Source organism: Rhinatrema bivittatum, chromosome 4, assembly GCF_901001135.1.
Source record: "Rhinatrema bivittatum chromosome 4, aRhiBiv1.1, whole genome shotgun sequence".
Taxonomy (NCBI): Eukaryota; Metazoa; Chordata; class Amphibia; order Gymnophiona; family Rhinatrematidae; genus Rhinatrema; species Rhinatrema bivittatum.
The window spans coordinates 27,367,983-27,391,501 of NC_042618.1; the positions used below are offsets into that span (position 1 = coordinate 27,367,983).

The 23,519-nt window shown below is 43.9% G+C and overlaps 1 protein-coding gene across 3 annotated transcripts in view; it reads right to left on the bottom strand.

Moving 5' to 3' along the window:
* ATG2B (autophagy related 2B) overlaps positions 1 to 23,519 on the bottom strand; it is a 263,381-nt gene that overhangs the window by 22,337 nt on the left and 217,525 nt on the right. For all 3 annotated transcript variants that reach the window (XM_029597896.1, XM_029597895.1, XM_029597894.1), the window contains exons 34-37: positions 23,413 to 23,514; positions 21,880 to 21,958; positions 7,945 to 8,146; positions 6,952 to 7,021 (exon numbers count right to left, since the gene is read on the bottom strand). In XM_029597896.1, coding sequence (XP_029453756.1) covers positions 6,952 to 7,021; positions 7,945 to 8,146; positions 21,880 to 21,958; positions 23,413 to 23,514 — 453 coding nt within the window. The remainder of the gene's footprint in view (positions 1 to 6,951; positions 7,022 to 7,944; positions 8,147 to 21,879; positions 21,959 to 23,412; positions 23,515 to 23,519) is intronic.

A 23,519-nucleotide genomic window follows, 5' to 3' on the forward strand; every position in this document is an offset into this window, starting at 1 on the left:
CGAAGGAAGCGACGTAGGTGAACGTGTCCTCTTTCATGGTGGGCCACCAATGAAAGGTTTGCAGTTTAGACAACATCCTTTGTTGCCCAGGGTGTCCTGAGAGTTTGGAGTCGGGGGCCCAAGCCAATAGCTTTTTCCTGAGGTTCTTGGATATGATAGTCTTTCCTGCTGGCACCGGATGGGTAGCTGCCAATATGACCTTCTCGGGGTCAATGATGTGTTGTGGCTTTTCGGGTACGTCCTCGGAGAGGAAGGAGCGTGAAAGAGCATCAGCTCTGATATTCTTGTCTCCTGGACAATACTTGAGCGCGAAGTTGAATCTGTTGAAAAACAGAGACCATCTCGCTTGTCTATGGTTCAGGCGCTGTGCGTGGCGGAGATACTCCAAGTTCTTATGGTCTGTGAAGACCGTTACTTGATGTTTCGCTCCTTCGAGCCAAGGGCGCCATTCTTTGAATGCCATCTTTATGGCCAAAAGTTCCTTGTCTCCAACTTCATAATTTCTCTCGGCAGGAGAAAAGCAACGGGAGAAAAATGAGCATGGAAGTGGAACCTTAGAATCACCAGCCTGGCTTAGCACTGCCCCTACGCCAAGGTCTGAGGCGTCGACCTCTACAATGAAAGGTTTTGAGGGGTCTGGATGTCGAAGGCATGGCCTGGTTGAAAAGGCATCCTTCAGCTTTTGGAATGCAGCAATCGCTTCGGGAAACCAATTAGCTACGTTGGCACCTTTTCTTCTCATAGCGGTCAGCGGAACTGTGAGTGAGGAATAGTTCTTCATTAAGGTCCTATAATAGTTGGTGAAACCTAAGAAGCGTTTGAGAGCCTTTAACCCGGTGGGTTGTGCCCATTTCTTGATACTCTCCAGCTTCTGTGGGTTAATTTGAAAACCTTCTTTGGAGACAATGTAGCCTAGGAAAGGCATTGATTCCTTATAAAATTCACATTTAGATAGCTTGGCATAGAGATGGTTCTCACAAAGCCTCTGTAGTTCTCATGGTGAGTGGTGATGTCTTGTGAGAAGATTAAGATGTCATCTAAGCAGATAACAACACATTTATAGAGGAGGTCTCAGAAAATGTCGTTCATTAGATTTTGAAAGACGGCCGGAGCATTGCACAGGCTGAACAGCATCACCAAATACTCGAAGTGGCCGTCTCGAGTGTTGAAGGCCGTCTTCCATTCATCACCAGCTTTATTGCGAAGTAGATTGTATGCTCCCTTCAGATCCAGTTTTGAAAAGATCTGGGCTCCTTGCAGTCTATCAAAAGGTTCTGAAATCAGAGGCAGGGGATAACGGACCTTAATAGTTATTTGGTTAAGGCCTCTGTAATCTATGCAAGGGTGCAATGTGCCGTCCTTTTTGCCCACAAAGAAGAAGCCTGCGCCCGCAGGAGACTTGGACGGTCTAATGAAGCCCTTGTTGAGATTCTCCTGAATGTATTAAGACATGGCTTTATTCTCGGCCACAGACAAGGGGTACACTCTGCCCTTGGGTGGCTCCATATTCGGCTTCAGACGAATGGCGCAGTCATAAGGTCTGTGAGGCGGAAGTATATCTGCAGCTTCTTTTGAAAAGACATCTTGAAAAGATGCGAATTGAGGTGGCAAGCCCGGCATTACTGGGGTGGTGGGCATGCAAGGTAATGGCTTTACCTCAGTCAGGCATCGCCTATGGCAGTCTGAACCCCAACTTGACAGTTCCAGAGTGACCCAATCAAATTGAAGCATATGCTGTTGTAGCCACGGTAATCTTAGTACTATGGGGTGCACAGCCTTCTCTAAAATAAAGAAGGAGATGGTCTCCGTATGGAGAGCACTGGTACGTAGACACATTGGTTCGGCAGGGTTCTCCATGGATGGATGAAAGAAGTAGAGGAGGCGACAAGGTGGAAGTGGGGATCCGTAGATGTTCCACTAGTCGTTGAAGAATGAAATTGCCTCCTGCCCCTGAGCCCACTAGGGCAAGAGTCTGGTACTGTACAGGACCGCAGATGAGAGATACAGGAAGAGAGAAGGAGTGGAGAGATACATGAGGAGGAGAAGGAATGGTGAGACCTAAGAAGAGTCCTCCCGCAGGACTTAGGTCTGTCCGTTTCCCGGACATATAGGGCAATTTTGGACAGCATGGCTAGCTTGTCCACAGTACATACACAGTCCTAATTTCTTCTGCATTCTTCTCTCTTTTGATGTCAGGTGGCTGTGGCCTAATTGCATTGGTTCCTCTTCGCTAGCTGCTGGGACTGTAGGGGCAGCCCAGGATGCAGTCCTGACTCGGACTTCACTCAGAAAGGGTCTCCTGGAAGTCTTGGTTTCTTAAACTTTATCTCAAAGCCGGCAATCTATTCTAGTTGCCAATTTCACCAGTTCTGCCAAGGTTTCAGGCATCTCTCTAGCTGAGAGTTCATCCTTCAGGCGAGTGTTCAGTCCTTCAAAGAACAGCGTCTTCAGGCATCTTGGGTCCCAGGATAATTCAGACGCCAGTGTCTTGAATTCAATAACGAAGTCAGCTAGGGTCTTGTTCCCTTGCTTTAGGTGAACCAAAAAAGATCCTTCAACAGAATATTGGTCAGGATCATCAAAAACTGAATTAAACAGTTCAAGGAATCCTTCAATGTTATGAAAGATCGGGTCCTCGCATTCCCACAGCGAAGATGCCCAGGACAGGGCTCGTCCATCTAGGTATGACAGGATATACGTAGGCTTCGCGTAAGCTGTGGGAAAATGTCCAGGTTGTAAAACAAAGTTCATGCAGCACTGGTTAATGAAGTCTCTGCATCTCCATACTTCTCCCGAGAAGCGGGTAGGAGGTGCTAGAGGTACAGTTGTCTTGACTGTCACCTCCGACAGTTTAGCCTCTTTACCTGAGGTGGAAGGAGTGTTCATCTGTTCGTGTAACAAATTAAATGCAGTGGTCAGTCCTTCCAGCATAGTCTGCTGTTCGGTGATCCGCTGGGCCAGGCCTGGAATGGCCTGCAACGCCGTGAGCTGAGCTGGATCCATGGAGTTGGCAATCTATTGTTATTATGTGTGTTTTAGTGGATCCTTGGGTGCTGTGGAGATGACCACGCCCATGGGGAGGAGCCCCGTGAGGAGCCACAGCACTGGGCTAGACTCTGATACACAAAACACCGGAATTGAACTTTTATTATACAGTTTGAAGTAGCCACAAGGTGGCAGTGATGAGTTGTAGTCTCAGGGACCTTGAAAGAGGGAGCCCTTCTCTCCAAGATGACGTCAGGAGGTTCCGCAGCAAGGAGATACTGTGGATGAGACAGATGAGAGATTAGAGTACTCACTCGGTGTTAGCTGTTATGGATGTGATTCCACCAGATAGTTGTCGTTGGTACAGGCACTGAGGCAGGGAGAGCAGGCCCTCAAGGAGTGAGTACCTGTTCCCTGAATGGCACCTAAAAATAGAACAGAGGGCCCCCGAGGAGCGGGTACCCATGTTAGTAGTAAAACCCCGAAGGGCAGAAGGAAGGCTTCCTGCAGGCAGCAGAGAAGCGGCAGAGTAGCGCAGACAGGAACAGATCGTGTCCATTCGAGCCTTTGCCAACTCAATGAGCTAGCAATCTTGAGAAGTAGATATACCCGGAGTGGCATGACGTCAGATGAGGGAACGCCCTTGAGATTCGTGCCACTGGGCGTACTTCGACGTGGGTTGCGCGCACCCTAGCAGGTACCTGGGAGGAGCAAAGGCGTACAGCTGCACCATAGCCGTTCCGGGGATGCCAGAGAAGTCGGCTTGACGACACTGCGGTAGCCATCTTGCCCAGGTAAGCGGGAGGAGCCGAGATAGGGGTGCAACAAGCGGGGCAAAGCCGAAGACCGACGGATGCAACAGTCCTTAAGCACAGCAGAACCAGCCATTGGGATAGTCGTCTTCTTGATGACAGCCGACACTGAGGCATCCACTGCCAAAGTGTCCTCTGGCAGTAGATATAACTTACCCATAGCTCTGCCAACCTTCAGACCGGTATATGGAGTTTCCCACTCTCCGAGCACCAGCTTCTTCACAGATTATGGAATGGGAAAGCCTTGGCGGGAATTCTTAAACCTTCCATGTCCGAGTCCACCTCCTCATGATCAGATTCTTCACTTGGTTCCTTAATACCTAGCTCCTTAAGGACATGTGGAATCAGGGGCCACAACTCCTTTCTTAAGAAGAGGTGAACCACCTTAGGATTGTCCCCTTCAACTGTTGTGGCTTGGCCCCTCCCCTCATCCGGGTCTTGAAGTTCCGGGGAAGCACCTATGTCTGGAGGGTCCATTCCCGGAGAGTGCTCTTCAGGCCACCGCGAAAAGCCCTGCAGTGAGTCACGCCAAAGGACAAATAAAAGAGCCTTTCTTTTTTTATTTTTAAACTTTAACTAACTGCCAAGAAAGAAGAAGAATAAACACTTCCCTGAAGATGGGCAGCATGCTCCAGGCATCCTCCTGAGAGGGGGAAGGGATCTGGCACCACCAGTATTCCCCCTCTGGTGAAGCAAAGGACTGAGACACCAAAAGGGGTTACCAATCCCCTGCTCGTCCACCTCTCAACCAGAAGAGATGGCCCCACCAGGGCCTGCCAACCTTCTGGGAGGAACTCCTGATAAGATGAACTCTAACTCTTTTTCTTAAAAACCTATTCTAAGATTGCAGGTTTTGCACCGCTACCATCTGCTGGAGACAGAGAAATACTGAGTGCCTGCAGGTGGCACACCAGGTTATATGCCAGTCTCAGCGAAGCTTTCTCTGTTTCCATCTGCTGGAAGGGAGGCAAAACCCAGGAGTCTGGACTGATCTGGGATGCTGCTGATCCACCGTAATGTAATAAAACTGGATCAGCAAGTTAGGGTGAATCAGCTGCATTTATTCTGAAGAGCCATTTCATCAGAGGTTCCCTAGAGGTCCCTCCTTGACCTCAGCCTTGTTTCCTGTAATATTTTGACTAAAGTCTGAAATTTTTTTTTTTTTATAGAATTTATGCTGCTGATTAGTCAAAAATAATCTGAACTACTGTAGAATGGTACCTCCAAACTCCAAGCTTGGCCAATCTTGATACTAAGATGAAATGACAGACTCTATGAGAGGCAGCAATGTCAAGTAATAATGGCTCTGCCCCTAATTCCCGTAAAATGAAATCAAATATGAAAAAGTAAGAGCTTTTTGGTGATCCACCTAAAACCCACTTTGATAGACATTTAGGACCTTGTTATCCTCAAGAAAATCATTTAACTGTGCCAAGACAACTCTTTTCAAGTGCGGCAAGATTTGATATGACCTATAAGTAGAGAGTTCACAGCTGGGAAGACTGGATGCACCAATGCCTTCTTTGGCATGACCAGGACAGACTCTTTGGAAAGGGAAAGATTTACAGGTTTTGCAGTTACTTCAGAAAAGATGGTTCGCAAACTATGGAGAACCCCAAAAGGGGAGGCAAATAGTGGACAAAAACATTACTTCATTCTCCTTACTACATTGGCCACTTCAGATAGTGAAATCAAATCAAATTATCCCATAATATATCCTAAAGACTGGCATTTGACTCAGGGGAGACAACAGATCAATCAATGGTCATTCTTTGTAGGTCAGATACTTTTCAGGAACAGTCCTTGGACAGCTAATCTCCAAACCTTCATGATAACCTCTTGGAGGTTCCAAGAGCCAGATAACTACCTCAAAAAGTTCACATGGATAATTAGGTGAATTCCAAAGGCATGCAACAAAATTTTTTTTTGAGATCTCTTCAACTCAGCTCTATAAGTGGCTTGAATAGTCCCAAAATCAACCTTATGCAGTAGGAGGTTGGCAACTTACGCCATTTCTGTTCTGTTCAGTTAAAATTCTCATCTCTTTCCCACCAGGAACTAATTAAACCAAAGAACATGCATCCTATATGGCAGTAATTTCATTTTTTATTGGCGCTAATGTCTGATTGATAGTTGTTAAATCCAGCATCGAGGATTCAGTTAAGGTTGTTGGGGACACTTCAGGCTGCTGTCAACAACCCATGTCTCCTCAAACTTAGCAAGATCAATGGGGCCACAATATTGCTTCTTACCTACCCTAGTGGGAGAAGAAGAACCAAGCTTAATGGGGAAAACAATTAAAACTCAGCAGCAGATGATCTGACCATAATACTGGGTTGACGTTAAGGTCAACAATATGGCCCATAGTACCAAAAATCTCAGGAATTTACAACAGGTTCAATATATGTGCTGCACGATGGGCAAGGACATTAACCAGTTGAAAATCATGGGGGCTGTCAGTATACATGGAAGAATGTATACCGACAGGTCCATGTAACAACGGCAGGTCCATGGATGGATCTGTCCAATAAGAGCTCAATTTTCAAAGTGATTTACGTATACTTTTCCAGCAAAATTCTACTTACAGAAATAGCAGGTGCAAGTAATCACATGTATTTTGCAGCCCCTGCAAGTCTCGAATAGAAAGTACACGCATATTTCCTCTCTGAATGGTGCAATGCCTGAGGGTAAGAAGTATGCATGGTCTTTGTCCCAATGCAAATGGTTTAAAAATTGGGCCCCCCCCCTTTTATTCTTTGGAATTGGGGATGGTTCCACAGAGAAAAGGGAAGAGAAAAATTATAGGTTGGTTAGTTTGAGCCTGGTGGTGGGAAGGCTAATGGAGAGTCTAGTAAAGGAAAGGATGGTGAAGTACCTAGAGTCTAGTACATTGCAAGATATGATGCAATATGATTCTAGCCAAGAGACAGCATGCCAAAGAAATCTGATTTTGATGGGTGACCAGGCAAATACATCTAAGGTGTGTACTGTACATGGCATACTTGGACTTCAGCAAAACTTGGAGAGGATAATTTTCAAAAGCCGTTTATTTGGGCAAATACTGATTTATTCGGGCAAAAGGCTTTCCGAAAATTGCCCACCCTCTATGTGGCTAAAAGTATATGGGTTGCTCCAACATTGCATTGCATCATACCTGATCCATTGATACATGTTTGCCGTGATAATCGAGACGAATTGGAACTTCTGAAGTAAATCGAAATTCTCTGAAAGGTTATAGACAACAGAAAAACAGTGCTAAGCTTGCCAAAAATGAATTGTCTACATTGGAATGATATAAAGTAAGTACAAAATTTCTGTACAGCATGAATTTATGCTGTGTCTGTTTTGTAATATTTCCTGTTGTTCACATTTGTAAAAGAATCCAGACGTGTTTCGGGGCTATATATGGGTCTGTGCCCATCAGACAGGATCGAGAAGATTAGTTAAAAAAAAAAAAAAGAAATTTATTGCTTCCAATAGGATCTTCCTCCCCATTGCTTCCACTGGTTTGGTATATAACTGACAGCAATGCAGCTGAGCGGGGTGATAGAGCTAACTATTGGGTGGGTTAAACTAACTTACTTTCTTAAAGCAAGACTACTACACATCTTCTTTAAAGAATATTATACAAAATGATTTCTCTTATAAAATGGATGGCAGGCTGGGATTCTAGAAACAGCACCTGGTTTAACATCAGTCTTTGATTTTGTTTTTGTTTTTTTTTAATACAGTAGCGAGATACTGGAAACCTAGCTTTTCATTTTACCACACACATGAAGTTTCTGCGGTGACATAACCGAAGTTTAAAGCAGATGTTGTTCCTAAAAAAAATCACAATGCATGCTAAGCGATCATCTACGGTAATACTCTTTGAAAACATCTGCAGAAACTTAAAATTTGGCTTTTTTCATTAAAAAAGACTTTTTTTTAAATGAAAAAAGACCTTTTTTAATGCTCTGAAATTTTCTTTAGCAGTGTTTTTTTCTTTTGCCACCTGCTGTGCACAGAGTGGTGCGTGGAGAAATGACTACCCTGATATAATGTGGGGCCACTTTAGGCTCTTTCTAAGGAGTCTTCTAGCAAAATAATCAACCTTCACACAAATGCCAGCCACCCTGCTGAAGCTGCGCTAACAAGTTATCTTTACCTAAAAAAGACGGGTTGATCACTAAATGATGTCCGCATCTCATGGACGTCAGGCTCGTTTCCGTTTACTCGATCACTGGGATCTGTGCAGCCATTCTGGACCGACTGACTCTGTCCTAGAGAAATGACTGGGCTTGGCTTCTTGAAGCTGCTGAGGTTTCTGGGCAAGCTGCAAGTGACATCGGCACCCGGAGACTTTTTCACTGCAATTATACCAAAAAAAAAAAGGGGGACCAAATCAGAGCAAATTTATTAAATGTCATGTATTTATTTTATACGTCTGTGAATAAACTCAGTAGGAGAAGGGGGCTCAAGGAAAGAAGTCCAGAGCAACACATTAAAATATAGAGAAAGATCCCTCTTATGACACTTTAATGCTTTAGGAGGCACGTTTCAAATGTTGTGGCTTGCTGGCACATCTGTAGGTACTGCAAGCAGAGGGAAATTACTTTTTACCTGGTAATTTCCTTTCCTTGAGTCCAGTCAGTCGGCTGGGTCTGTGTCGCAGGCGGTTCCGATTGTGCCCTGACAAAGGTTTGCAGCCCTTTGAAGAATTCCACCCAGGAAAAGGTCCCTGGGCCGATATTGAATCCAGGTGGGGTTAAGGTGGAGGCCCCCGAGGTGCCCTCCTGTGTAGGTGCTGAGTCAGAGATAACAGAGGTCCAGGGTGCTATCATTAGTGGATCTGGATCCCTCTAACCCTTCAGGTTACGCAGCTCTCAGGTGGCAGGTTGGGCAGAGGGCTTGTCCCTTGGCTTTCTTGGCCGGCGGTGCTATGATATGTGCGCGTGGAGTGACTCAAAACTTGTCTATGCGCGTTGGTACGCGCGCCAGGAGGCTTAGTTGTGCGCTCCGGTTGCGTCAACGAGGTGCATGCGAGATGCGCAAGATGTGCGCGTAGGCTACTAATTTGTGCGCCTGGCTAAGATGCGCGCGCCGCAGTGCGCACGGGTCTATCTGTGCGCTCAGGCCATTTGTACGTGCCGCTATGCGCCTGGCACATTTGTGCGCGCAGCTGTGCGCACAAGTCGGTTGTGCGCACGGCTCACTTGAGCGGGCAATACGGCGGTCAAGGGGGGGGGAAATGGCGCCGACGACCACACGGACAAGATGGCGACCCCCCAGAGGGTCTCCACATGTGTGGACCCTCGCACAGGATCGGGGTCTAGCCCAGACAGGGCTGCTCAACCCGATTTAACAGATGCCGGAAGGGACGATCTGTGTGCCTATTCGAGCCTCAGAGACCAGAGACTTAAGAGAAGTTTCTACCTTACCTGGTCTCAGCTTTTCCCAGTCTCGTGCCGGGCAGTCTCTGGCTGCGGGAGAGAGGGAATTACCTTCACCGCCACGCTCGATTCTACACCCGCTGCCTCTCAGCTGCCCTGGGGGCTAAGTCCACGCCGGGAGCCGGCTACCGGACCAAGGCTTGCCTCTGAGGGATCGCGGAAATCACCCAGGAATTCTCGACTGGTGGAGGGACCATTAGCTTTCACCGCAGGAGAGTGGGGCTCGTCTTCTAGAGGTAAGTTTTATTTCGTCTTTGGTTTAAAATTTCTAACACTATTCTAGTGTGTGTAGTGTCCCTATCTGCTTAGGAGACGGAGAAATAATGAAGAGCTAAGTTTCCTGCACAGGTATACGTAGACTGACGTCAGCTTTGAAATCTGACTCCGTCTCCCATCTGCTTTCAGGAGTACACTATACCCATTGGTCCTGAGTCCATCTGGCTACACGCTAGGAAATCCATACTTGTGTAGTATGACACCAAAAAAGGACCACAAAACTCTATCAAAACTCTTGTCCACATCAAAGCTTATGAGAATGGGTCCTTATTACTACACTGAACACAGTTGTCCAATAAAACAATCAATCTAAGGACAATAATACTAGATCTCCTAGCCCAAACAAAACATATCTGGTCGGAAGAAGGGATGGTAAAACTTATTTAATCGGATTTGCTAACATCTTTGCAAACATTTTTATATCTTGGTTTAAGAGAGAAATTGGGCAATAGGAGGCCAGAAGGACCAAATTATGGCCAGGTTTAGGAAAAACCATAATATTAGCTACTTTCAAAATTGCTGGCATTCATCCTTATGGACATATCCTCAAATAAAGCCTTAAGACTATCAAGTATGCACAGCTTAATAGATTTATAAAAATGAACATCAAACCATCCGGGCCTGGTGATTTAAAATTGTGAAATTCTGAAATAACAGAATCAATTTCCTGCTTCAAAATAGGTACAGTAAGAGATTCCAAAAGTAATGAAGATACTTGGGTCAGAATGATATTAGATAAATGCACCCTCATATTAACATCCTCCCTCTCAGTGGAATGTAACTTGTAATAATAATCCCTAAACAGAGCACAAATATATGTGAAGGAAGTCTTTAATTTCCCTAGATCATCTTGTATTGCAGAAATAAATGTAGAACCAAATCGTCCCTTCACTAAAATGGATAGCATTTTCCCTGCCTTGTATCCATAAAGAAAAAATGTGTGTTTTAAAGAAGTTGAGGAAAATGCAGCTCTTTGATGTAATTTATCATTTAAAAGGTATTGTGGAGCCAAACATTTCTGACATGACACTAGCATCAGGCTCAGCCATACCTTGTTTGTAATTGGCTAATTGTTGAAGGAAATCATGAACCTCATTATCCAACTCCCTTTTTTGCAATAGTATAACTAATAGTGTCACCCCTTAAAACTGCCTTTGCAGCCTCCCAGAAAAGAATTGGATTATTCTTATGCTCTGCATTATTCATTCATTTACACTGCAGAAACTCCTCAAATTTTCATGTCTTGAATTAACCAATGTGGCATTTTCCACAAAGCATAGTTAGAGTCTTCTCAAAACCACAAGGTACTGGGCATTAAAAGGATTTAATAGTGGCATTTCTGACCTTAGGAAAAAAACATTCAGAAACTAAGTGAAATCAATCCTTGATTTAGCGTCATCAGATCTAGCAAAATGTGTGAAATACTTTCTCTGGGGTGAAAAACGCTCCATATGTCAATAACATGCAAAGTTTTACTTAGAAAGGATCCAATACTGGGTCCACAACACAATTCAAGTCTTTTCATACCCAATATAATTGGTGCAGGCCCCAGTGAAGTTATATCAGGGACTTAACAAACAATGAATGATCATACTGATTAGGAACATAAACTAAGGCTAAAATAGTGTTTTTCCTGACTAGCTTCCCCATGCCAATTACAAAATTGGCCTTTTGCGTCCTTTATAATTTTAGTCATTTGAAATGAAATATTCCTATGCATTAGAATGGCCACACCACAATTTTTAGAGATATCCTGAGCACAAAAAAACCCCCATGCAACCCATTTCACCTTAAATATTATTTTTCTAACATATGAGTTTCTTACAAAAATACTAGGTTACACCTAAATCTATTAATGTGAGATATCTTTTCTCTTTGGATAGGAGTGCCCAACCCTGCAACACTGCAGGACGTGCACAGTATGAGTCCCCATCCCAAATATCAGGCATGAAAAACAGTAGAAGATACAAAATACATACTTGGAGCCACATTGTGAACCCTGAATGAGCAGCTGGCTCCACCAAGATGAAGGCTGTTCACCATAAAACACACAGCGATTGTAAAAGGGTATATAACCAACCCAACAATGAATCCAGCTTCAACAACTTTACCACCCAAATCCTCTCATACCCATCCTCACACATCTCACCAATTTCCTAATCAAGCAAATAACCATCAGCGTCAACATGGCCTTGGAAGGCTAGGGATCAGTATCAGACACACATGGGTGCCATCCCATTAAATGCAAACTTCCCTGGACTGTATTCGAGTTGGTAGAGTCATATGTAGTCCATTGCTAAAAGCAAAATACTAGCCCATAAATGTCATATAAGAAATAATAAAAATTAAAAATAATAAATAATCCACTCTTTGAAAAAGAAAGAAAAATTACATAGGATTCCTGATACATCAATAAAACCAAAGAAGGCTCTGGTCTCAGCTCTAAAGAGATCTCAATCATGTCGACTGCCATTCTACCCAAGTACAAGGGTAATGCAAGTACAAGCAGCAATAAGCATGTGCTGACTACGTTCTGCCCAGAAGGGAAATAATAAGAAATCACAGTTATGACGAAACTAGAAGGCCGAGTTTGCAAGTCTATACAAATCCAATCAGACATGTATCACTAAGCAAAATGCTCTTGGTCAAGAGATCTCAAGAATTCACAGATGTGCCCATATTACTAGGCTCCATCATTTTGTATAAGCGCCACAAAGGCTTTTGCCTCTTCAGCAGTATCAAAATCATACATAGTTCTTGATACCAGATTTGAAACCAGGCCAGGTATTGCAGAGTGAATTTCTCATGGAGCTTTACTAAATCTGAACATATAGGCACACATTCCTTCCTTTTCAATGAAAGTCTATTGGAAAAGTCTTGGAAAGCATCACTTTTTGATTCTGATATTGCATATTTCTATTTTTGTGATAAACTTGAAGAAGAAGAATTTTAGGAACATAATTGAGAATTTTAGCTATAACAATGCAAGGCCTTGCCTGCCCTATTGTTTTAGACCCCAGTTCTGCACTCATTCAAAAACAGCTTTTTCTTGATAATCTGCCAGCTTAGAGAAGATAAGGCTATCGCGGAAAGATTAAATGATTTCTTTGCTTCGGTGTTTACTGAAGAGGATGTTGGGGAGGTACCCGTAATGGAGAAGGTTTTCATGGGTAATGATTCAGATGGACTGAATCAAATCACGATGAACCTAGAAGATGTGGTAGGCCTGACTGACAAACTGAAGAGTAGTAAATCACCTGGACCGGATGGTATACACCCCAGAGTTCTGAAGGAACTAAAAAATGAAATTTCAGACCTATTAGTAAAAATTTGTAACTTATCATTAAAATCATCCATTGTACCTGAAGACTGGAGGATAGCAAATGTAACCCCAATATTTAAAAAGGGCTCCAGGGGCGATCTGGGAAACTACAGACCGGTTAGCCTGACTTCAGTGCCAGGAAAAATAGTGGAAAGTGTTCTAAACATCAAAATCACAGAACATATAGAAAGACATGGTTTAATGGAACAAAGTCAGCATGGCTTTACCCAGGGCAAGTCTTGCCTCACAAATCTGCTTCACTTTTTTGAAGGAGTTAATAAACATGTGGATAAAGGTGAACCGGTAGATATAGTATACTTGGATTTTCAGAAGGCGTTTGACAAAGTTCCTCATGAGAGGCTACTAGGAAAAGTAAAAAGTCATGGGATAGGTGGCGATGTCCTTTCGTGGATTGCAAACTGGCTAAAAGACAGGAAACAGAGAGTAGGATTAAATGGGCAATTTTCTCAGTGGAACGGAGTGGACAGTGGAGTGCCTCAGGGATCTGTATTGGGACCCTTACTGTTCAATATATTTATAAATGATCTGGAAAGAAATATGACGAGTGAGATAATCAAATTTGCAGATGACACAAAATTGTTCAGAGTAGTTAAATCACAAGCAGATTGTGATAAATTGCAGGAAGACCTTGCGAGACTGGAAAATTGGGCATCCAAATGGCAGATGAAATTTAATGTGGATAAGTGCAAGGTGATGCATATAGGGAAAAATAACCCATGCTATAGTTACACAATGTTAGGTTCCATATTAGGAGCTACCACCCAGGAAAGAGATCTAGGCGTCATAGTGGATAACACACTGAAATCGTCGGTGCAGTGTGCTGCGGCAGTCAAAAAAGCAAACAGAATGTTGGGAATGAAGAACGGTGCCGCGGGGGGGCCCGAGCGGCCTGCACTGCCCGCCGATGAACGGTGCCGCGGGGGGGCCCTCCTGGCCTCACAACCCGCCAACGAAGATCTCCCCGCTCACCTCCGCAGCCCACGAGGAACCGGCAAAATGGCTGCTGGTGAGGGAGAAAAACGCGGCGAAGCCGAAGCAGCCGCGAGCAAAATCAGCTGTAAAGAAAAACACAGAAGAATGCACTTACCCCGGGCCACAAGGTACAGCTAGCACCGAGAGAGAGAGAGAGAGAGGGAGAGACAACGCAAAAGGAAGTCATGCCGTCCCAAATTGAAGCCTTTTTAACTTTTTTTTTTTTTTTTAAAATAAAACAAACTTGATCCAACAGAAACAGTGAGAGAAAAAAACAGAGAAGACAAGCAATCACTGTAAGAAATGGTTTCAGGCAATCTGGAGCAACCCAGATTCTACTACTCGCATCTGCTGGAGTCAGAAGATACTGAACTCCTGCAGAGGGGGTAGTAGTACTTATGGTGACGCCCCCTCGAAGCTTTGGCTGACTCCATCTGCTGGATTGGGGACATAACCCACTGTCTGGACTGATCCAGGTACGTACAGGGAACCCATGCTATAGTTACACAATGTTAGGTTCCATATTAGGAGCTACCACCCAGGAAAGAGATCTAGGCGTCATAGTGGATAACACACTGAAATCGTCGGTGCAGTGTGCTGCGGCAGTCAAAAAAGCAAACAGAATGTTGGGAATTATTAGAAAAGGAATGGTGAATAAAACGGAAAATGTCATAATGCCTCTGTATCGCTCCATGTTGAGACCGCACCTTGAATACTGTGTACAATTCTGGTCGCCGCATCTCAAAAAAGATATAATTGCGATGGAGAAGGTACAGAGAAGGGCAACCAAAATGATAAGGGGAATAAAACAACTCCCCTATGAGGAAAGACTAAAGAGGTTAGGACTTTTCAGCTTGGAGAAGAGACGACTGAGGGGGGATATGATAGAGGTGTTTAAAATCATGAGAGGTCTAGAACGGGTAGAGGTGGATCGGTTATTTACTCTTTCGGATAGTAGAAAGACTAAGGGGCACTCCATGAAGTTAGCATGGGGCACATTTAAAACTAATCGGAGAAAGTTCTTTTTTACTCAACGCACAATTAAACTCTGGAATTTGTTACCAGAGGATGTGGTTAGTGCAGTTAGTATAGCTGTGTTTAAAAAAGGATTGGATAAGTTCTTGGAGGAGAAGTCCATTACCTGCTATTAAGTTCACTTAGAGAATAGCCACTGCCATTAGCAATGGTTACATGGAGTAGACTTAGCTTTTGGGTACTTGCCAGGTTCTTATGGCCTGGATTGGCCACTGTTGGAAACAGGATGCTGGGCTTGATGGACCCTTGGTCTGACCCAGTATGGCATTTTCTTATGTTCTTATATTCCAATTTTTTAAGCAACCAAGTTTCCAACAGTTGGGGAAAGTCAGCATCTAATAACAATTCTGGAATGTCAAATGATTTTCTAAAATTTTAAAATTGTGCATCCCTTTCTTTTACCTCTACTTCCAACACAAACTGTGTCCATAAGTGATTTAACCTCTTCTTCAGTGGCATTAATCTGGGATTCTGCTACATCTAACCTTGTCCCAAAGTCACCAAAAAGTTTTAAGTTCCTGATTTTGCACCTGATATTTGATCGAGCTTCCCATCAAATGCTGCTACCATCACAATAGTTAGATTCGCCACCATTGAAGCATCTGAAAGCTGTGGGCCTGCAGTTTCCTTAGTGTCAGTCATTTTATCATCAGCTTCAATTTGTCCTTCAACTTTCTAAGAGTTTTTGTGGACATTTTTCCCCGATTTTTAAAAACAAACTTGCCATACATCTAGCGAGGCTCTGATCCGCAATTTTGGGGTTTAAAGCTCAGCAATGATGCGATGATATTTATATACAATAGGGTGGCACCTAGAGCTGAGTCACATGTCTCACTGAGATCAGGGCATCCCGTGACCCCCATGGGTATTTTTTATTATATATGTTTTTATGTAATCCACCATGCACTGTGGATATATGCAGAGTAGAAAGCTTGAATAAACAAACACATTCAATCCTTCTGTTATGGAGGATCTTAAAGAGTAGTAGGGGGGAATGAATAAAGGTGGATCTATAGTCAGGCAACAATCAACAAGGACTGCATTACATAGTCTGGATAAACAGATAAGCATGGGTGTAGCTTGCTTATTGTGGTGGTTAATACCCCTTAACTAATTAAGCTATTTCACTTCGATGCAGTTCCAACACTGCTCTCTACATTAATGGTGGGGGTGGAAGGAAAATAGAATAAAAAAGAGAGAACATAAGAGAAACAGAAGTATGTGAGAGAAAAAATAAAGTGCGAAAGCTTGCTGGGCAGACTGGATGGGCCGTTTGGTCTTCTTCTGCCGTCATTTCTATGTTTCTATATTAAGTACTCCCCTCTATTGCAGGGCTTCCCAAACTTGTCCTGGGGACCCCACAGCCAGTCGGGTTTTCAGGTTACCCACAATAAATATGCACAAGATAAATTTGCATATACCGAGTCTCCATGGATATGCAAATGTATCTCATGCATATTCATTGTGGACATCCTGAAAACCCAACTGGCTGTGGGGTCCCCAGGACAAGTTTGGGAAGCCCTGCTCTACTGGAACAGTTGCTATGGGTGCACAGGGGTAAAAAATGTTTCGTTTTTTAATTTCGTTATTGGGGTGTTTTTCTTTCCACAAATTTCATTTTTGTTTAATGTTTATTTTGTTTTCTTTAGTTCATAAAATGAAATAAACATTTAAAAAATGCCATATATAAAAAAAGAAACCGGGCAATTTTGTTGTAGGACAGTTTAAATGAATTGCCGTACATCAAAATGGTGCCCGCTGCTGAAGAGTGAGGCGTCAGAGTTAATTAACACCATCCTGTCCCCAGCAGACGTCATTATCGTAAAGAAGAAGAGGACAACACGTACAAGGCTTAGGTTTCTAGTCTCCGGGCCTGGGCCTGGGCTTAGATCGAGGCCCAGGCATCAGGACCTGGCCTCAGGGTGGGTCCTGGTCTCCAGCATCGGGCCTAGGCATCAAGATCTGAACTTGTGGCTGGGCCTTGGCCTAGGCTAGAGCTTTCCAAACTTTTCATGTTGGTGACACACTTTTTAGACAATCATAATTTCACGACACAGTAATTCAGTCTACTAGCAAACCAGAGGTTAAAGGTTAAACAGGGGCGGTTTGGAATCCTTTTCCCAATTGGAGTTTCATCAGACAGTCTGTGTGGGACATTTCTTGCTGCAGTGTGAGTTATTGCCTGCTTAAAGATTTCTTCTTTGAATTCGGACGCCAGTGGGAGGAGCTAGAGGCGCGCATAAGATCCGCGGCCTGAGAGAGCTCACTGGGCGGTTTGGATTCCTTTTCCCAATTGGAGTTTCATCAGACAGTCTGTGTGGGACATTTCTTGCTGCAGTGTGAGTTATTGCCTGCTTAAAGATTTCTTCTTTGAATTCGGACGCCAGTGGGAGGAGCTAGAGGCGCGCATAAGATCCGCGGCCTGAGAGAGCTCACTGGGCGGTTTGGATTCCTTTTCCCAATTGGAGTTTCATCAGACAGTCTGTGTGGGACATTTCTTGCTGCAGTGTGAGTTATTGCCTGCTTAAAGATTTCTTCTTTGAATTCGGACGCCAGTGGGAGGAGCTAGAGGCGCGCATAAGATCCGCGGCCTGAGAGAGCTCACTGGGCGGTTTGGATTCCTTTTCCCAATTGGAGTTTCATCAGACAGTCTGTGTGGGACATTTCTTGCTGCAGTGTGAGTTATTGACTGCTTAAAGATTTCTTCTTTGAATTCGGACGCCAGTGGGAGGAGCTAGAGGTGCGCATAAGATCCGCGCCCTTGTGGCGCCCCGCTGCCGCCGGCGCTCCGCCAAAGCCGCGTGCGCGGCTTTGTCCGGCTTCGTCCGGATTTGTATGGATTTTAGGGCTGGTAATTTTCTCTTTTTTAAAGGATAAAATTTTTTTATTCTTGTTTCTTGACTAGGAAAATTCCAAACCTCTTCATAAGAGTTTTTTCTGTGTATTAGCTTGTATGTATAAGAGCTAACTCAGGATTTTAGGTTAAGTGTTAGAAAATTTCCTTTTAAGATATGCCTCATAAGAGAAAAGCCAAGGTAAGGGTTTTTCCAGCTGAACCCTCTCCCTTGTTACAACAACGCCTAATTCCTGAATATGCGTTATCAGCCATACCACAGGGGAGTGCTAGTCCCATTGGTGTAGCGGGGGTAGGGACACCGCTATCACCGGGCGAAATATCTTTAAGCCCCCCAGAACCTCGCCAGCTGCTTACAGCTTCCCCCCCAATACCCTCCATGGTTGTTGTTGGAAATGGAGCTATTTCTACCACAGTACAACAAACAACTGGAGACCATGGAGAGGATTTAGTGATAGTTAGGTCCTCTACACCAGAAGGCAAATCCGGAGTAGTAGAGGATGAAGGGATTAAAGAACTATCAGCTGTGACCATAGAGTCCTTGGCGGACATGATCAGAAAGCTGTCTGTTAGCATTCAAGAACAGTTACTAATTTTAAAAAATGTTTCCCAAAAGTTAGATTTTGTATCTCAAGACCATCAGAAAATTCTTACAGACCAGTGTGTGCAGATACAATCTCTAGGAGAAGAAGTAAAGGGATTGAAAGATTTGTCATCAGTTATTTCCCGAGATAAATTGGTAACATCTAGAAAAATGGAGTTTTTGGAAAACACCATTAAATTTCTGAATATCCGGGTTTTAAATTTTCCAAAAATTAAAGAAGAATCGTCGTTTATTACTTTTACGAAATATTTGATGGAAAATTTAAAAATTCCATCAGATAAAGTTCCAGATATAAAGAAAATTGTACAATTATCTAATAAGCAATCTTCCAATGATAATATAGAAAGAAATCCCATAGATTTTCAGAATTTAACAAGATTTCTAGAAGAATCTCAAGTGGAGATACTCACACACATTACACTCTTGATTACTTTCCAATCTGAACAGGAAAAGAATTTAGTGATGAAAGCATATTTTAAAAATATAGATATTAATTTTCTAGGTAATAAGGTTAGGTTATTCCCCGACCTAGTAAGGTGTACCCAGGTACGCCGAAAGGCTTTCCTATTATTAAAGCCTAAAGCTGAGGCATTAGGTGCTATAATGAAAATAAAATATCCATGCAAATGTATGTTAAAACTTCGAGGAACAACATATATTTTCTTTGAAATAAATCAGTTAAAAGATTTCTTGAAAGCAAAACAACAGGTTCTGAATGAAGGAAATGGTAATGAGGTTAATAAAGAATAATGGCTGTAATCTTATACAATTTTTAATGTTAGAATATTCCTGGATATCCCTATTTAAATGTTGCACAGAAATCTCTTGCAAGTATTACCTCTTTGATGTTTTAGCAATGACAAGCACAAAGATTAGATAGTATTTCTTGAAATTTATATTTGTAATGCTATTGAATAATATCATTGTGTTTTGTCAGCTATTGTATTTCACTACAAAGTGTTAAATTATAATTATCTTTGTAATTTGTCAAAAATTTAATAAAGAGAAATTGAAAAAAAAAAAGGTTAAACAAACGAAAAGTATTTCGACAATTTATGTATGTTTCCTTAAATATATACATAAATAAAATGTTTCACGAGACCACCTATCTCATGAAAACCTTTCATTTATATTAAAAATATATATTCCAAGATTAATGTTATTGTTATAATGTATGAGTAACAATAATAAAACAAATTGTATGTCCCCCACACACTCATCTCTCTCTCCCCCCCCAAGCACGTCTGGCCCTCACACACTAGCATCTCCCACCCCCCCGCATGTCTGCCTCCCACACACTCATCTCTCTCCCCTCAGGGCACATGTCTGGCCCCCATACACTAATATCTCCTCCCCACAACACATCTGTCCCCCACACACTCATCTCTCCCCCCCCCCAAGCACATGTCTGGCCTCCACACACTATCTCCCCCCCAGCACATCTGTCCCCCACACACTCATCTCTCCCCCCCCCCCCCCCCCAAGCACATGTCTGGCCTCCACACACTATCTCCCCCCCAGCACATCTGTCCCCCACACACTCATCTCTCTCCCCCCCAGCACATCTGTCCCCCCACACCATCATCTCTCTTCCCCCCCCACACACTCATCTCTCTCCCCCCCCCCAAGCACGTCTGTCCCCCACACACTCATCTCTCTCCCCCCCAAGCACATGTCTGGCCCCCACACACTCATCTCTCTCCCCCCCAAGCACATGTCTGGCCCCCACACACTCATCTCTCTCCCCCCCCCAAGCACATGTCTGGCCCCCACACACTCATCTCTCTCCCCCCCCCAAGCACATGTCTGGCCCCCACACACTCATCTCTCTCCCCCCCAAGCACATGTCTGGCCCCCACACACTCATCTCTCTCCCCCCCAAGCACATGTCTGGCCCCCACACACTCATCTCTCTCCCCCCACCAAGCACATGTCTGGCCCCCACACACTCATCTCTCCCCCCCCCCCCAAGCACATGTCTGGCCCCCACACACTCATCTCTCTCCCCCCCAAGCACATGTCTGGCCCCCACACTCACGATCCTCTTCTTTTTGATTGTTGCCAATTAGGTGCTTCACTTCCTTCAGGGTTCAAGCCTGCGGTGGTGCATAACACCTTCCATGATCACCAGACACTGTTGCTTGCAGTCAGTACTCCTCGTGGCCAGGCCCTCATCGGCAGCAGCAGCAGCCAATGACAGGGACAGCTGGGCTCAAGTCCCACCCACCAAGCCCAAAAATCCGCGATTTATAGCAAAAATCGCCCAATAATAAGCAACCCGCGAACTGAAAAAAAAAAAAAAGTGAATCGCTGGAGGGGAGCGGCTATGTGGACTGGGCTTGCGCGCACACCTGCACACTGCAGGTGACACACTAACGTGTCGCGACACACAGTTTGGAAAGCTCTGGCCTAGGCATTGGGACAGTGTCTCTGGGCCAGTCCGGTGTTGGGCCTTGGACCAACACCGGACTGGTCAAGGCCCAGGCATCTAGACCTGCTGTCTAGGTCGAGAACCGACATCGGGCCTGGTCCTGGGCTGAGGCCCTGTCTTGTGACCTAGCCTCTGGCCTGGGTCCAAGCCTCTCTGGATATGGGCATGTGTGCATGTACGCCCGCGCACAGCTTCCGCTCCCTCCCTCCTGAAGCAGGAAGATCGGTGAGCCGTAAGGCCCAGAGGCACAGGAGGTCCGCACGCTCTCCTTCTTCGGCCACCGGCTGGTTAGGCTCTGTGAGTAGCCCTCGGCCTCTTCTGTGGTGCCGGCCTGCCGCCTCCCCGAGTGTGCCACTCCATGCAAGTGCATGATATGCACACCCATTCACGCCGAGCCTGCTCCCATCTACCTTCCCCCTAGCTATTTTCACATACATACCATCCTTTCTTTGACACAATCCCACCCCAGCCCCTCTTTCCCATTCCATCAACCCCCAGCTCTTCTATTTGTATAACTCCCCACTGCCCCCCATCACATTATCCCACACTCATCAAGTGACAGGAAGACGAAGAGAAAAAGAGTGGCAGCACATCAGCCTGTGTCTTCTTCCTCTGCCGCCTGGGGCTGACTGCTCATTTGAATTGCGCAGATGAAAGATGTAATCGGCCCTGGTGGCAGCCGAGGAGGACGCAGCCTGATGGGCTGCCGTTCTCCTCCTCCTCTTTCTGCCGCCACCTCAGCTAATAAAGGAAGGTAAGAATAAACACGATGTTAGAACATCTAATTTAATGAAAAGACATGGATACAATAGGAAACAAGATGGCATGTGGTGCTTTTCTGTATCCATCCCAGGTTCGTGGTGTGGTCACGCACGACTTGACCACATTGTGCTGTGGCACACAGAGCCTGTATAATAAACTGAAAAAACATTTGCCTCACAGCATAATGCAAGTTGTAAGCACAAGAAGGGTTAAATGCATAGGCCTGTTTTTCGCTCTCTCTCACAAGATCCACATATGGTAATGTGGTCTAGTAAATCTGTCTCTGAATTCTAACTGACCAATCAGAATGCAAGGTTCATGAAGCCCATGCTTAGGCGGAATTAAAAATGACTGCTTGTTCTACCAAAAGTACCTTCTGGATCCGGTGTCACCAAGATTTCTACTTCTGTAGAAAGGCTAGCAAAGAAATCTTTCAGGAAAAATAAAGCATCCTAAAACACAGAAAATAAAGTAACATATTATTAGTTGATAACCATAATGTCAATTTGGCAACAGTGTATATAGTGCAAGATATTACTTGGTCATAATGTCTCTCTCTTCAGTTTGAGTGTGGGCAAGTTGAGTGAATTTTTAAGTGGAACTAGGGTCTGAAGTTTGGTCCACTATGAATTGCCTTAAATCTGACATGTTTTCGCAACATCCACTAAAATTAATTTATAAACATAAGGCACAGTAAATTTGATCAAATTATGTTTATTTTTTTCCTATAGGTAAGGGAAAAGCTTGTATCAATGAAGTCCTATATATGTAAACACTGGTATTTATTTAATTATAAATTTATGCATCTCTTATCAACGTTTCTAACATATACAAAATATATAGATACAATTTGTTTTCTTGTTCTGAGCATGGTCAAAATAAGCAGCATGCTCATTTCATCTACATTTGCTCTACTGAAATCTGAAAAACTTTTCCTTTTGCATGCCATTTTAAATATATTTTAATTTTTGGTGTTTTCAACCCAAATGATTACAATATGTTCATAAAAATAATACATAAAGAAATGATGAGGTTGATATTCAGAGAGACGATAAGTGAGTAAGTTATCTGGGTAAAATTAAGTGAAGGTAATTTTCAAAACAGCTCACAAAAGAAAATTGGCAAAAACATGCACAAGTTACACCACTTTGCAAAGCAGACCTACGTGCACAAGTCTGCTTTGAAAATGATCCCACTACATCTACCCAGCACAAGTTACAACTGTTTGGTGCACACAGAATTCTCCTAAAAACCTACATGCATAACTGTCAGTTTAAAGAGTATGTCTAAGTCCAAGACCCACCCAAACCCCATCCCCTTGTAAATGCACAAATATGACATGCTTTTAAGTTTTTTTGCATATCAGGCATGCGATTTTGTAATAGGTGCTTCTGGGCATCAGGAAGTCCCTCTGAAAATTACCCCCTTAAGGAGTAATTTTATATCAGGCCCTTTGGGATCCTGCCAGATTCTTGTGACTTGGATTAGCCACTGTTAGAAAGAGGACACTGGGCTCGATGGACCTTTGGTCTGACCCAGTATGGGAATATCTTTATGTTCTTAGGTCACATAAATTTGTGGACTGTTAGGCGCACAAGTTATACCATATTTCAAAATGAACTTACACATGAAAGTTCCTTGTGATAATTAGCCTGACAAAACTATGCGCACATGATTACATCTATTTGGTGTGCATACTTTGCTCGGAAAATGTATGCACATATCTGCTTTTTTTTTTTTTTATTTTAATAAATCCCAACCTGTTCACACTCAAACCCCTGGAATGCTTCTCCACTATGCGCATATTTTCTTCGCATATCGGTTATGTACTACTTTACAAGCAGAAGTCCTTTTGAGAATTATCCTCCCGCTATATAGTATTTAAAGGGCTCCATCTGCAACCAACCTGGTCAATATTGAGGCGCAGGGGCATCAGAGACACCCGCAAACAGCATTCCTGGGGAGACTGGACAGACTCTGGACGCACGTGCAAGGCTTTCACCGTCAGCTGTA